We start from the raw sequence: 15,735 nt of genomic DNA on the forward strand, positions 1-15,735 counted from the left end.
TTATTGAGACATAAAGGATTCTCAGGGGGCTTGACAAGGTAGATGCTGAGTGTTGTTTCACTTTGTGGGAGAGTCTAGGAGCAGAGTAAGGGGGGTCAGCCATTTGAGGCAGTGATCAGAGGATAATGAATCTCTGGAATTCTTTACCACAGAGGGTGGTAGAGGCTTGGTCATTCAGTGTGTTCAAGGCTGAGATAGACAGATTTTTAGTCAGTAAGGGAATCATGAGTTATGAGGATAAAGCAGGAAAGTGGAGTTGAAGATTGCCATATCAGATCAGTCAGGATCTCATTGAATGGCAGAGCAGATTTGATGGGCTAAATGGCCTACTTCTGCTCCTATGTCTTATGGGCTGTGTGTGATACTGCCTTTGATGCTGCTAATGAATGACAGGCAGATTTATCCAGTGCATATGGGGTCACCGGCCACTCTACAGAGTTGCCACCAGAATGCCCTTACCTAGGACATTTAATTAAAGGGCAGGAAGAAGGAGGGAGATTTCACATGCCAGTCAGAGGCGGAAGAACAGGATTTTAACCAACGCATTCTCCTGCTGGAATGCTTCCCTGCTTCTCCATTGACTCACCGGCACAGAACATGTTCTTGGTCACGGGAACTCTGGTGGATGCTTTACAGGTTTCGTAGTCGACAATGGGAAGCTGGATGCCCTGCAGCACTTGAGGCCTCGCATCCCGAATATTCACAAAGATTTCACGCAGGTTTCCCCAACCTGTGATCCGACCCAACTGCTGACTGATCATTAACCTGGAAACAAGAATGAAAGACTGAGCGTTCCTGCCAATGAAAAAACAAACCAGGAGCTGAGATCATTTTAATGCCTTTCTCATCCCTTCTGTCACTCAGTTTTTGCCAAGGGAATTATTACCTGAAACCATTGCTGGTGACACAATCAAAGTTCAACAATCACGTGGACTTGTAAATCTACTATTCTATCCCTCGCTGTCATACTCTGATGGAGAACCTCTAGTACAGTGAGTGATGAACCTGGCTCTGAGCCAGAAGCTCCCGGTTGGAGTCCCAGCCCAGGATGTAAAGGCTGAGGTTTTTATAATGCAAACCAAACACGTTAAACGTCGGTCTGCAAATTCTTCCAACATGTATCAATGGCTGGCAGCAAGAGCAGGAGAGATTCCTGGTCAGCCATGTGATGGGAAGAATGTTTAAGTCTCCACTATCACTATCTACAGCACCAGATTACAGCAGGTAAGTGAAGCCACCACAGCAAGCTGGATTTTCTGAGAGAAATGTAACCCCATCACCACACACAGTCTCCAAACCACAGTAGAATCTGTCATCCCTCCAGTATTGTCTTGGAGCCTCCAGGAATTAATCATTAATCTCCTGGAGAACAACTATAAGGTGTTCCCAAAAATATGCTGTTTTGTTTTGTTTTCTTTGAATGCTTTTACCCATTATTCATAAAAAGATTGGCAATATGGAAATGGCTGTTTGACCGATAGCCAAGATCCATTCCCCAATGTCTGTCTGATCACAGGAATGGGATACGGTAAGCTGCCTCCCTTGTCTGTGCTCCTGACTGCTGAATCTGAACATCCCTTGCATGAAAGTGTAGAATTATGGATGTTGGCTGTGAATCTGAATTGGTCTCCATCCAGATGAACCCAATGGTCAACTGACGCCTACCATCAAGCTTCAAATGTAAGAGATATCCACATGGGCTAAAGAAAGAAATAGTTGCATTTATATTCTGCCTTTTATAACATAGGACTTCCCAAAGTGCTGTACAGCCAATTGTTTTAAAAACATAACATAGGTAACAGGGCCAACAATTTGTGCACAGCAAGCTCTCACAAAGAGCACTGAGACAAATGACCAGCTAACCTATTTGAGTGGCATTGGTTGAGGAGTAATTATTGGTCAAGATAGAGGGCAGAAGTTTCCTGATCGTCTTTGGTTTAACAGCAGATGGGACCCCGGTTTGTCTCAATCAACAGTGTAGCACTCCCTCAGTACTTCACTGGAATATTGACCTGCATTTTGACGCCAAAATCCTCCATCCTCATTGGCGGCTGGGATTCTCGGGTGCCACCGAATGTGAATGGAGTTTTGTTGGAATGCCAAATTTTCCATTTTCACGTGCTGCGGGGTGAGCACAGGTGGGATTGGAGAATCCCATCCCTTGTCTCTGGAGTGTGGCCTGACCAAAAAAAACCTTTTCAACCTAGAGGTAAGAGTGCCACAGCTGAAGAGACAGTCCTGGATTAGGAACAACAACAGGCAAAGAGTCAACAGTGTTGTGATGCTGTTGATCGGTTAGCTCAGTCAACTGGATGGCTGGTTTGTGATGTGGAGCAATGCCAACAGCATGGGTTCAATTCCTGCACCAGCTGAGGTTATTCATGAAGGCCCTGCCTTCTCAACCTCACCCCTCACCTGAGATGTGGTGACTCTTGGGTTAAATCACCACCAAACAGCTCTACTTCTCAAAGGGGAGAATAGCCAATAGTCACCTGGAACTATGGCAACTTTACCTTTTAATGATGTTGGTTACTGAATGGATCTTCTGTATGTTAACAGCTAATCAAATGGGTCTAATATCCTTGCTCATGCTGTTGGGAAGGTTTTAAACTAATTTGGTCGGGAGATGGGACACAGAGTAAAGGAACAGTTGGTAGTGAGCACATCAGTCAAATATAGAAGGAAAACTAAGTCAGTCCTGCAGACAGAGAACATATGGGCATGATAAGGCACACAGATGGATTGGAAAGGCTAAGTTTCATCCATTTTAATGCAAAGAGTCTGTTTGGTAAGGCAGAAGGACTTAGAGCATTGATCAGCACGTAGAAATATGATATTATTACAACCGCTGAGAAATGGTTGATAGAAGGACAGGAATGGCAACTCAATATTCTCGGGAATCAAAGTTTGAGGCGTTATGGGGGGATAGTGGGGGATGTAAGAGAGGAGTGGGCATTGCATTATTGATAAAAGAGGCAATCACTGCAGTATTGAGGGAGGATGTCTTAGAGGCCTCTTCAAAAGAGGCCATATGGGTGGAGTTAAGAATAAAAAAACAGAACTCACTTTGCTGGGGGCATCCCAGACTTCCCAACAGAGGGAGATGGAGGAACAGATATGTAGGCAAATCACAGAGAGATGTGAGAGGAACGAGTTATAGTGGTATGGGATTCAACTTCACCAATATTAACTGGAATCAGCTTAGTGTGAAAAGATTAGACAGGATAGAGTTTTTAAAATGCATCCAAGAGAGCTTTTTATGTCAGTATATTGATAGCCCTAAGAGGGATGGGGCAGTGCTAGACTTAATCCTAGTGAATGAATCCAGGCAAGTGGTTGAAGTGTCAGTAGGCAAGAATTTTGGGGCTAGTGAAACTCTGTAAGTTTCAAAGTTATTCTAGAAAGGGATAAGGATAGTCCAGAAATCAAGGGCTCAATTTTACCATTAAGTTGCGCCCGTTTTTGGGCGCGAAAACTTGGTTAAAGTCAGGCATGAGGCAAGTAGCACAATCTGCGCCCACCTCCACGCCGGTTCCCTTTTTATCCAGGCCCAAAATTAGCCACGATCGGGACCGCACCAAAACGGGTGCGATGGTCATTTAAATGTATTTGCATGCATTTAAATTGACTTAATGGGCTGTATGCTCAACCGTACTGGCACTTCCCCCTTTACCACTGCATTTACCATCTAGAATCGACGAGAAACAGGCATGCTTGATAAAATTTTGATTCAGGCGCTCCAGTTAGTGAAGAGGTAGGTGCCAAGCGTCCAACGGCTCTCTGTTGAGATCAGAGGTGGGGGTGTGGCATGGGGGCGGGTAGTCCGCTGCCACTCTGCCTGTGATATTATTGAGGGGGAAGGGGGGTCCGTTGCCACTCTGTCTGAGATCGATGGGGGGAGGGGGGGTTCGCTATCACTTTGCCTGAGATCAGTGGAGGGGCAAAGAGGGTCTGCTGCCACTCTGCCTGTGATCAGTGAGGGGGGAGGGGGGGGTCCGCTGCCACTCTGCCTGTGATCGATGTGGGGGAAGGGGGGTCCACTGTTACTCTCTGCCTGTGATCAATGAAGGGGAAGAAGGAGTCCGCTGCCACTCTGCTTGCGATCGATGGGGGGGAAGGTGGGGTCCACTGCCACTCTGCCTGTGCTCACTGGGGGGAAGGATAGGACCATTCAAAAGTCTGATGACAGCAAGGAAGGAGCTGTTCTTGAGTTTGTTGGTACATGTTTTCAGACTTTTGTATCTTTTTCCCAACAGAAGAAGGTGGAAGTGAATATATTTGGGTGTGTGGGGTCCTTGATTATGATTGTTGCTTTTCCATGGCAGCGGGAAGTCAATGGATGGGTGGTTGGTTTGAGTGATGGACTGTGTTTCATTCACAGCCCTTTGTAGTTTCTTGTGGTCTTGATCAGAGCAGGAGCCACACCAAGCTGTGATACATTTGCTTTCTATGATGCATCTGTAAAATTTGATGTAAGTCCTAGTGGACATGCTGAATTTCCTTAGTCTTCTGGGAAAGTAGAGGTATTGGTGAGCTTTCCTAATAATAGCGTTAGCTGGGAGTTGGACTCTCGCTGCCCTGTAACATGGAGTGTCCATTGTTTGAAGCCAGAGGTCATGGTTCATTGTCTAACAGAACTGTCACGCTGGTACCTGAATTTAATTTAAAATTAGTTCAATTACCATTTAGCGGGATGAATGAAGGCTCAGAATCTCGTCCTAATAACCTTAGGGCCTTCTGTGCATTTTTGGGGAAAAGACCTCCACTTGTCCAGTTTGCCATAGTGCCCCTGTCTGTTGCAGTGGAAGTACTGTCACTCGCAGGGCACTGATCTCACCTGTGAAGGTGCCTCGCAACACAGTGCCAGCAAAGTTGTTCTGTTGGGAGGTTGAGGCACTGCTTTAGCTGACTTGGATCTCCCTGTGTTTTTGTGACTGAGGGTTGGCTTCTACCCCATGATGCCTTCTCTCCACTGATGGTACTTGCCTTGGCAGGATACAATTCCTTTGTGCTACCTTTCAAACTCACATTCTAATACTGTGCTTCTGCCAAGACCTTAACGCTTTTTCCACCTTTGCTTGTCATTCTGTTTTCCTGATTTTCATTGCAAAGGCAATGTTTTTCTAAGGTTTCTTCCAAACATGCAACTGTTTCCTGCAGCACTGCCAACTCACTCCTGTACCTCCCGGCTTCCTCCCGGAATAGTGGACACCCTCTCTAAAATTTGGTTCATCGCTTCTTTCAGAGTGGCACTACATCCATTTAGTCCCACTTTGTAATGTTCCCGAATTACAAACTCTGACCTGAGAGATCCTTATAGCATCTCATGATTCTTCAACATATTTTCATTTTCATTACAAAGCTCAAATGCTTTCCTGAGTTTTCTTGTAATTTAACAGTATTGCATTGAGTTTGTTCTGCTGTTTTGCCACTCTGCTACTGAAGGTATTCTTTATCGATCACAGTTCCTGAGGGGCCATTAACTGTTTTTGAATCCAAACCTGATGGCAGCTCTTTCAACCCTTTTTTTTTGTTCCGCTCTTGTTGTCTCACTCTGCAGATCAATTTATCATTGTCTTTATCAAGTTATCAATGACGTAGCTTTGTCATTGCTGATAGCTCCAACACAGCCTTTTCTGAAATTACATTCAACGTCTTTTCCAACCACTTGTGTTTGTCCAGGGAGAGAAATTTTTTGGTTAGAAAGTCTTTTAAGTCAATGACGTCTTGTGAGTGCCTTTCTTGTGTGCTATCTTACTTGGCTGCATTTCAGATTGGGTTCTTCCAATTCAGCTTTGAGGTGAACATTCTCTGATTACACTGCTTTTCCGGACCTGCCTATCACAGGGCTTTTTCTTTCTCATTCACTGTCAGCTTCTGGTATAGTTCTGGAAATGTGCCCATGTCTTTAAAAAGGAAATCATTTGAGACTTTTGCCCCAGGATAAGTCCAAATTGATTTGTTAAGCTTCTTTGATGAATGGCCATTTAATATTTTATCAATGGTCACAAGTTAAACTTGTTTAAAAGTTGTTGATGTTTTAGGAATGGCTGAGCATCTTTTTTTTCCAAAGTGGCTCCTCATCTGCCTTTTTTCTCTCTCTCCCACTATTCTTCCCATGTTTGACAGTTTTAATAGGCTCCTGCCACAGTCGCAAATCACTTTCCTTTTAAAAGTTTTCTTTCTCTGGTGATTGTTCTCAGCATCTGTAGCTTCCTTTGGGAGCTTCTTTAAGTTGAAGATTTTCCCTTTCTTTGTTTTGTAGCATTCTTACAAGATAGAGATTTTTTCTGAACCCCAGCTGCCGCCGTATTGTAATGGTATTGGTTACATCACATGCCTGATAAGGAAGTCTTTTTTGTCTTCTGTATGTTAACAGTTAGTCTTTATTAACAATTTAAAGAGTAAAGAGTATAGGCAAAGAGCTATTTCCACTTGTAGATCTGAACATCTCTCTGGTCAACACCAAATATACCCATGGTCTTGGTATTCTGACTTCTTGCACCACTATGTGGGCGGTACTGTACTCAGTCCCACATTAACCCTGTACATACCAGACCTTTAGGCCAAAATCTTATCACTATTCATGTTGGTGGAATTTCCCCCTCCCGCTGCAGTGAGCGCAGATTTGGCTGGCTGTCAAATTCTCCGACCTCTTTGCAGAGGGAGCATGGCGTGAAGGGCAAGTAAGAACACACCCTTATACTACAAACACATTCCAGAAAGGAGGGAAAAATATAGCTGGGAATGGGAAGAAAACAGCAGCTGATAGAAATGGGAGGTTCACTCACCCTTCTTATTGACACCTGATGAATTCAGTGGCATTGATCCCCCAATGGATAAATTAAAATAATACAATTCAGGTTGTGACGAAGAGGTCATCATCTTTTCTTTGCTGCATAGAAGCTCCATAGATCTGCATATTTGTCTCATTGAGTTAGGGAGTTAAATATATGCTGAATCAAGGATGTGAATCACAGCACCTTCTGCATGAAGGTACATTGCATCATCACATGTTGTACCGCATTGCTGGCCCTTCATGTAATAGTACCAATTGAACAGAACCATGGGATAATGGTATCCGATAGAGGATTCTATCCAGGCCCTCTCCTCCACGCTATCCCCATAACCCCATGTATTTACCATGACTAATCCATCTAACATGCATATCTTTGGACTGTGAGTGGATACCAGAGCACCCAGGGGAAACCCACACAGGGGGAGAACTTGCAAACTTCACACAGTCACCCAAGACTAGTATCGAATCCAGATCCCTGGTGCTGTGAGGCAGCAGTGCTAACCACTGTGCCACCCGTTTAGCAAGTAGAGATCATCAGCTCATGCCTAAAACCTGCAGAACCCCTTCTACTGGATCTCGATGAGATTTTCCAATCCTGACATATAGCTTGAGTGATTAAGATTGGCAGTGTTAGGTAGACACATACCCATGACGAAATGAGCTGATACGGCCCAAAGCCAACTTTAGCCAAAGCTATCATAGCCTGTTAAATGGAAGAGACTTACACCCAATGCTTCAGGATTACATTCATACCTAGGTCCCCAGCGTGTCTATTTGAATTCAACATCAGATATGATTTTAGCAACAAGTTTGTTTATGGTGCTCGGTAATATAAAGGACATACAGAGAAATCAACAACATTACTGTGTTTCAACAGATAACCTTTGGAATCTTTTTGATCCAGGTTGTCTCCATAAATTACAAACAACAACATCTTCTTGTTACAAATTGTCAAGGAAAGCTTAAGATCGTTAGGGGGCCATGAATAGGTGATTACTGTTTGTTGTGGACATATTGTGAACAAGACCCTGCTGTACCAGTGAGACATTTCCTTCAAAGCCACTTGTTTGCAATTTGGGTTGTAAGCAATCATAATTTTCTCATTTTCTATCTCAAGGCTTGCCTTGGCAAGGAGCGTAAATGAACAGTACGAACACACACCTTACACTTTCCACAATAACTGAATAACTCTACAAGTATGATTTTACCCTGAGGCAGTAAATCCTAAACCTTCCCAAGAAAGGACAGCATTTTATTATTTTGAGCAAATCTGCAAGTTATCCATGAGTAAAAAGGGACCAAAAACTTTAACCAAATGAGGTTCCAACTTTTTACATAAGCTTTGAAGCTGTACTGTTAACTGCTCTGCTCCCAGGTAAAGTAGCAGATAGTGACATTGTTAGGATGCACACACTGGATTCAGGCAGTCAAGCCCCATTTTAAAGGTTATCAACCTGAACTGAATGCTGTTTTTCTTTCCCTGACCTTACAAGTATTTCCGATGATTATTCCCCTGTTGGGGAATCTTGAACTAGTAGATAAAGTTTAAAAACTTTATTTTAAGATGGAGATTAGGAAGAATTTATTTTGTCAGAGAGTCGCTAGTATGTGGCATTCTCTTCTCCAGAGAGCATCGAGGCTGGGTTACTGAATACATTCAAGGTTGAATTAGACAGATTTTTGATCTACAGAGAATTGAGGGTCATGGGGATCTGGCAGGAAAGTGGAGATGAGGCCACAATCGGATCGGCTATGATTTTGTTGAATGGCCAAACAGGCTTATGGGGCTGAATGGCCTACTGCTATTTCTCATGATCTTATATGTTCCATCCACATCATCACTCAAATCATTAGTTAAGTGTCCGGACATTTGTGCCCCTCACTGCCAATCTCTTTTTTTAAAATGTTTTTACTCTATTCATAAAATTACAAAGCCAGTGCTCAGAATGGACTGGGCAAACCTAAATCCATTCCTTGTTTACTCCAAAAACCATATGCAAATTCCAAATGAATCTAATTCATGGTCTCTTCAAAAGAGACATATAAGAGCCAAGCTGACAAGATACAGCATTGCACTAAATCTTGGGCTTGATCTAATGCTTGATTTTGGCCAAAAGGTCAAGAACTTAATTGCCTGTCTAAGAGCATAAAGAAGGTAACAAGAACAAATAGCATTTAATACTAACGTGCCGGTGACCTCTTTGTTGGGTAGACAGATGGGTGAAATAAAGTCAGTGAATACAGTGGGTTTCTTCAAATGCAATAAGGCAATATCACGATTAAGGTTCGTTTTCCAGTCATATCTGGGATGAACAATAACTTTATCGAGTGCAAAGATTTTTTCTGTTTTCTTTTCATACCTAAAGGATAAAAGAATCAACAACAAATGTTACTGGCACAGATAGAACAAAAGGGTGAATCGCAAGTAGGCAGGAAAGAGAAAATGAAAGGAAAGCATTTAAGAAATAAAGAAATGTTGGAGGAAGGGAAGATTTAGAAATGAAGAGTAATTGAGGAAAAAAAAATTCCCTTTCTACAAAGCAACACGGTTCACCTTTCCGCACATTCCTAATGAATGTGCTCTAAACTCTGTGCTTCCGCTGTGAAATACAGGTTATGGAGCTGAGTTTATGAGATCCAGATGTTTCACGTAACCTGCTATCTTAAGTTTTGGTTTATCCCAGGTTCCAATGAATAAACAAACAGACCCAGGGCTTTATGCTCATGCATTTTCATGAACAGCTCTGACAAAGAGTCAACCAGACTCAAAGCATGACCTCTATTCTCTCTCCACAGATGCTGTCAGACCTGCTGAGACTTTCCAGCATTTTCTGTTTATGTTTCATTTTCATGAGCTACTGGTCACAGAGAGTGGTATGAGTTGAGACCATTTTCTGTGTGTTAAAAAGGTGTAAAATATATTCCAACAGGCTTATTTGGAATCACAAGCTTTCAGAGCACTGCTTCTTTGTCAGGTGAGTGGAGGGGTAGGTTCACAAACATATATAGGCAAAGACAAAATTGCAAGGTAATTACAGATTGGAATGTGAAGAATGATTGGAATGCAGGTCTTTACAGGTAATCAAGTCTTTATAGGTACAGACAGTCCGTGTGGAGAGAGGGATAATGGCACATTAAAGAGGTGTGAATTCTCTCAAGCCAGGACAGTTAGTAGTATTTTGCAAACCTAGGCCATATGGTGGGGTAGTGTGACATAAAACATAGAACTCAGAACATAGAGCCGTACAGCACAGTATAGGCCCTTCAGCCCTCGATGTTGTGCCGAGCTATGTCCGAACTCAAGATCAAGCTATCCCACTCCCAGTCAAGATCAAGATCCCAGTTGAGGCCTCCTCATGTGTGCGGAACGTGGCTATCAGTTTCTGCTCTGCGATTCTGCATTGTGGTGTGTCGTGAAGGCTGCCTTGGAAAATGCTTACCCGAAGATCAGGGACTGAACGCCCTTAACTGCTGAATTGTTCCCTGACTGGAAGGGAACAGTCTTGCCTGGTGATTGTGAGCGGTGTTCATTCATCCATTGTCGTAGTGTTAGCATGGTCTCCCCAATGTGCCATGCCTCTGCAGCGTATCAGGTAGACAATGTTGGCCGAGTTGCAAGAGTATGTACCGTGTATCTGGTGGATGGTGTCCTCACGTGAGATAATGGCATCCGTGTCCATGATCCGGCGTGTCTTGCAGAGGTTGCCTTGGCAGGGTTGTATGGTTTTGTGCTCACTGTTCTCCTGAAAGTGGGTGGTTTGTTGTGAACAATGTTCTGTTTGAGGTTGGCTTCAACTGAGACCTTGCATTCACATTACACTACATGTAATCCCCACCATACTGTCTGGGTTTGCAAAATCCTACTAACTGTCCTGGCTTGAGAGAATTCACACATCTTTAACGTGTGATTATCCCTCTCTCCATGTGCACTATCTGTACCTGTAAACACTTGATTACCTGTAAAGACCTGCATTCCAACCATTCTTCACATTCCAATCTGTAATTATCTTGCAATTTTGTCTTTGCCTATATATGTCTGTTTGTGAACCTACTTTGCCACTTACCTGATGAAGGAGCAGTGCTCCAAAAGCTTTTGACTTTAACCTGGCATAATGAGACTTCTTACTGCAGTCCAACAACAGCATGGGAAAGTATACTGATGTAGCAGTATGGACTGCATTCAATCGGCCCATCTCCCACTTACAGTTTGTGGAGTCTGTGTCCCAGGTTTACATCCAAAAACTCTCAGGCACATTAGCAATATGTTAATGAGGGCCTAAAGCCTGTTAAGGATTCCTTCGCAAAATTGGGCTCCTCTGAACAGAACAACACTAGTCTGCCACAGTCAGGTAACTGGACTTATGTATGGCCTAACTAATGATTCCAGGTATCATTAATGCAACAAACACGCCTGTGAGAAAGACAGACTAGGGAGAAAATTGCCTCCCCAGAAAAAAGAAACAGTGAAAAGAAGTAAGTATACTATTCTGAATGCTTTTCCGTCTGGATCCTCCTAATTCCTCCCCCTCCTATTTGTCTTCCCTTCCTGTCTCACATTCCCCATTATCTGCCTCATCTTCCTGGAAGTCAGCCTGACCACCGCCACTACCCTTACTATTAAATCCTTCTGCTGAAGTGTCCCAGTTAGTGGCCTAAAACCGATGATTGTTTCATCAGTGAGTTAGTGGATGGGATTTTACTGGTCGCTCGTCCCAAACTGCAAAATGCTGCCCGAGGTTAACAGACCTTCCTATAGTACACTCCTCACCCACTCTGATTCCTGTGGCAGGCGGGGTGGTAAAATTCCGACCATTAGTCTTAATTAAAATGAGGCCTGGGGCCCAATTTCAACCACGCCTTTGGCCTATCTCATTGCAGAGATTGTTTCTGTAGCGCAGGCTAACACAGTGTTATTTCTGCCATCTGATGTCCTGACTCCCAAACTGTTGAATCCTTCACTGTTGGGAATGGCACTGAATAAACCAATATAACTTCAGTGATCAGAAAGATTATCAGAAGCAGGGTAGAGCTAAGAAACCTGAATCTGAGTTCCACATTCTTTGGTTTCCTATCATTTCCAGGTTAAGGGATGGAGCGTTAGAAAAGATTTGCCGTTCTTAGCAAGAGCCATTCATGAGCTTAGGACATCTCTAACTGCTTTACAGCTAATGAAGTACTTTTGAAGAATAGACACTGGTGTAAGGGAGGAAGCATGACAGCCAATTTTCACACATCAAGCTCCTAAAACGAGTCATGGAAAATGACCAGGAAATCTTTTTTACCATGTTGGTCGGTAACTTTTTGGCTTACCCAGTTCGATTATACTTCCCAAGCCGGACAACAACATCTTTGGCTGTAAAGTTCTTGCCCCATGGTGGATACAAGATACAATGTGCTGCGGTAATAACCCACTGGTCACTCACTAGACTGCCACCACACAGCAGCTGCTGAGGTCTTCTGCGAAACAGCATCACTTGCCTGTTAAGGAACAATGAGGAAATTTAAAAAAAACAAATCAGGCTGGAATTCTGCTGGGAAATTATTACCTCAAGTTGTTCAGTCTGCGAGAAAAGTCCAGGAAAAATACGTGAATCCAGGACAAGGGGCCATAACCTTAAAACCCAGGCCAAGATGGGTAACAGCAGTGTACCTACTGGGGCTTTGGAGTTGTAAAGTCAGGTCTCATGAGCAGTGAGGAGACTTTAGAACAAGGGAATTCCAGTGAGAACTCTGGCCTTGTGACCTTGTGTATTCCTCCCTTATTATTTCATAGCCACAATCCGAATTAATGAAAGGACAGAATTCAACAGCATTACTAACTGAAAATTTTTAATCTTCTGAATTCATTGACTACACTGGAATGCTTCCTGGATATTACTAAGTGCTATTCCCCAAGTCCAGCCAAAGAGTCCTAAAATCCAAGCCCACAGCTATCCATACCTCATGTCCCAAGGTTGTACCTTCCTGTAGACTGTCTCTGGATGGTGGTCAGAAGTGGGAACATGACAGTGGCATAATGGTTAGCACTGTTGCATCACAGCACCAGGGACCTGGGTTCAATTCCAGCCTCGGGTCACTGTCTGTATAGAGTTACACGCTCATTCTGCCTATGTAGGCTTCCTCCTGATGTTCCCATTTTTTCCCACAATCCAAAGATGCGCAGGTTATGTGGATTAGCCATGGTAAATGTGTAGGGTTATGGGGATAAAGCTGGGGGTGACCTTTTGAAGAGTCGGCGCAGACTCATTGGGCTGAATGGCTTCTTTCTGCACTGTAGGGATTCTATGATTCCAGGAAAGAGCTTGAATTTATATTGTGTCCTTCATACCCTTAAGTTATTCCAACACACTTCATATTGCTGAAGAACATGGATGCAGCAAGACTTTCTGTTTGACTGCTGGTTTTGTGCCGAATTATCTCATCACTACATTTAGTCTGAGCATCTTGATCTAATGAGGAGAAATAACAGCCAAGGTTCCCACTTTTGACCACCATCCAGAGACAGTCTACAGGAAGGTACAATCTGGGGACATGAGGTATGGATAGCTGTGGGCTTGGATTTTAGGACTCTTTGGCTGGACATGGGGAATAGCACTTAGTAATATCCAGGAAGCATTCCAGTGTAGTCAATGAATTCAGAAGATTAAAAAGTTTCAGTAAGTAATGCTTTTGAATTCTGTCCTTTTGTTAATTTGGATTGTGGCTATGAAATAACAAGGGAGGAATACACAAGGTCACAAGGCCAGAGTTCTCACTAGGATTCCCTTCCCCACCCCATGGATAGCAAGGAAAGCCACAATATTTTTTACTTATGTATACATGAGAAGCAGTCTTGCTGAAATGGCTGCCAACACTCATTTTTTGGCCTTGTACAGGAGGGGCCTTTCCAATTGTAAAGCTGTACTGCTGGCCAGGAACACAGGAACAGCTGTAAGCCCATCGAGCCTTCTTTACCATTTAATATGACATGGGCAATCGGACACCTTACTGCCTTTTACACCCACTGTCCCCATAACACTTTATGATAGGAACCATGTACTCGAGTGTCATCAAGCCTGGCTCACTGATTCCCTTTGCAAACCTCTCCTCCTGAATAAGCCATTAAACATAAATACATAGATAGGAAAGACATTACCATGGGGCACTCCCTATTTCAACGTCATCGCCATGCACTATCCGCCCTTTGATGGATTCCAGCATAGCCCTTTCTCCTTTATCTTCTCGGTTTTTGCGTTCAAACAATGCTCTCAGACCACATTCTAGAAACAGAGAGCATGCTGAATCAATCCGTGTTTAAAACATCCATTTGACTTGTGTTAAAACCCCAATAATACAGTTGAACATCAGAGCATCCTGCGAATAGGCTAAAGTTGTTCCATTACAATATTGAATTCTCCCGTTGGTCTGTCTTACCTTTTAGACAGGCCAAGCCTCAGTATAGCCCTTACATTTTTGATCTTGCCAGGGGACTCTAATGCCCACAAGCAACCAGGAGATAACTGATATGGTGGCTCGTGTGTCCCCATAATGACATAGTAGGTACACGATGGAACAGGATGTTTCACTGTTGAGTGATGTCGTGGTCAGCAGCTGAAAAGTGCAGTATTAGGAGTGGTATAACAAGATATGGACCACAATGGTGGGTGATGGTAGGGTCTGGAATACATCAGGGTAAGAACAGAGTAGAGTACGGATAACTGGAAGAGAGGCCCAAATTCTAGCATTAAAACTTCCATATCTCATCCTCACCAGCCTGCCTGTCACAGATGCATTGATCCATGACAACCCTGGATCAATGAAGAATGCAGGAGATCATGCCAGAAGCAGCACCGGGCGTACCTAAAAATGAGGTGTCAGTCTGGTGAAGCTACAACACAGGACTCCCTGTGTGCCAAACAGCATAAGCAGCAAGTAATAGACAGAGCTAAGCAATTCCACCACTAGTGGATCAGATCTAAACTCTGCACATCCAGCTGTGAATAGTGAACAATTGAGCAACTCATTGGAAGAGGAGCCTCCACAAATATCTCCATCCTCAATGATGAAGGAGCCCAGCACATCCGTGAAAAAGATAAGGCTGAATTTGCAACAGTCTTCAGCTGGCAGTGCTGAGTGAATGCTCCATCTCAAACTCCTCCAGGGGTCCCCAACATCACAGATTCCAGTCTTCAGCCAATTCCATTCACTCCATGTGATTTCAAGAAATGGTTGAAGCACTGGATACTGCAAAGACTATGGACCCTAACGAAATTCCAGCAATAGTATTGAAGACTTGTACTCCAGAATTAACCATGTCTTGGCTAATCTGTTCCAGTACAATTATAATATTGATCTTAACTTGGCAATGTGAAAAACTGCTCTGTACATAAAAAGCAGGACAAATCCAACGCAGCCACATACTACCCCACCAGTCTACTCTCAATGATCAGGAAAGTTTTGGAAAGGGGGGATGGGCAATGTTATCCAGCATCATTTACTTAATAACCTTCTCATTGATGCTCAGATTGGGTTGCACAATGCTCCCTCAACTCCTAACCACATAACAACCTTGGTTCAAACATGGGCAAAAGAACAAACTGCCGGCGTAAGGTAAAAGCAACTGCCCTTGGCATCGAGACAGCATTTGACCAAGTGTTGACATCAAGGAACCTGAGCAAAACTGGAGATAGTGGAGATCAATGGAAAAATCTCCACTGATTGGACTCAGACCCAGCATGAAGGACGATGGTTGTGATTGTTGGCGATCGATCATCTCAATCCCAGGACATCACTGCAGGATTTCTTCAGGGTAGTGTCCTAGGCCCAACCATTTTCAGAAACTGAACTGGACTAGGCATATAAATACTGCGACTACCAGAGCTGGTCAAAGGCTAGGAATCCTGTGGGGCATAACTTACCTCCTCATCTCTCAAAGCCCATACACAATCTACAAAGCA

General features: G+C 43.5%; 1 protein-coding gene across 1 annotated transcript in view; it reads right to left on the reverse strand.

Annotated features, from left to right (window-relative positions):
- Positions 1–15,735, reverse strand: part of f2 (coagulation factor II (thrombin)) — a 65,668-nt gene that overhangs the window by 15,514 nt on the left and 34,419 nt on the right. The window contains exons 9-12 of the mRNA XM_080191466.1: positions 13,935–14,058; positions 12,110–12,277; positions 8,986–9,159; positions 587–765 (exon numbers count right to left, since the gene is read on the reverse strand). Coding sequence (XP_080047592.1) covers positions 587–765; positions 8,986–9,159; positions 12,110–12,277; positions 13,935–14,058 — 645 coding nt within the window. The remainder of the gene's footprint in view (positions 1–586; positions 766–8,985; positions 9,160–12,109; positions 12,278–13,934; positions 14,059–15,735) is intronic.

Source organism: Carcharhinus amblyrhynchos, chromosome 6 (genome assembly GCF_965287045.1).
Source record: "Carcharhinus amblyrhynchos chromosome 6, sCarAmb.v2.hapA, whole genome shotgun sequence".
NCBI classification, from domain to species: domain Eukaryota; kingdom Metazoa; phylum Chordata; class Chondrichthyes; order Carcharhiniformes; family Carcharhinidae; genus Carcharhinus; species Carcharhinus amblyrhynchos.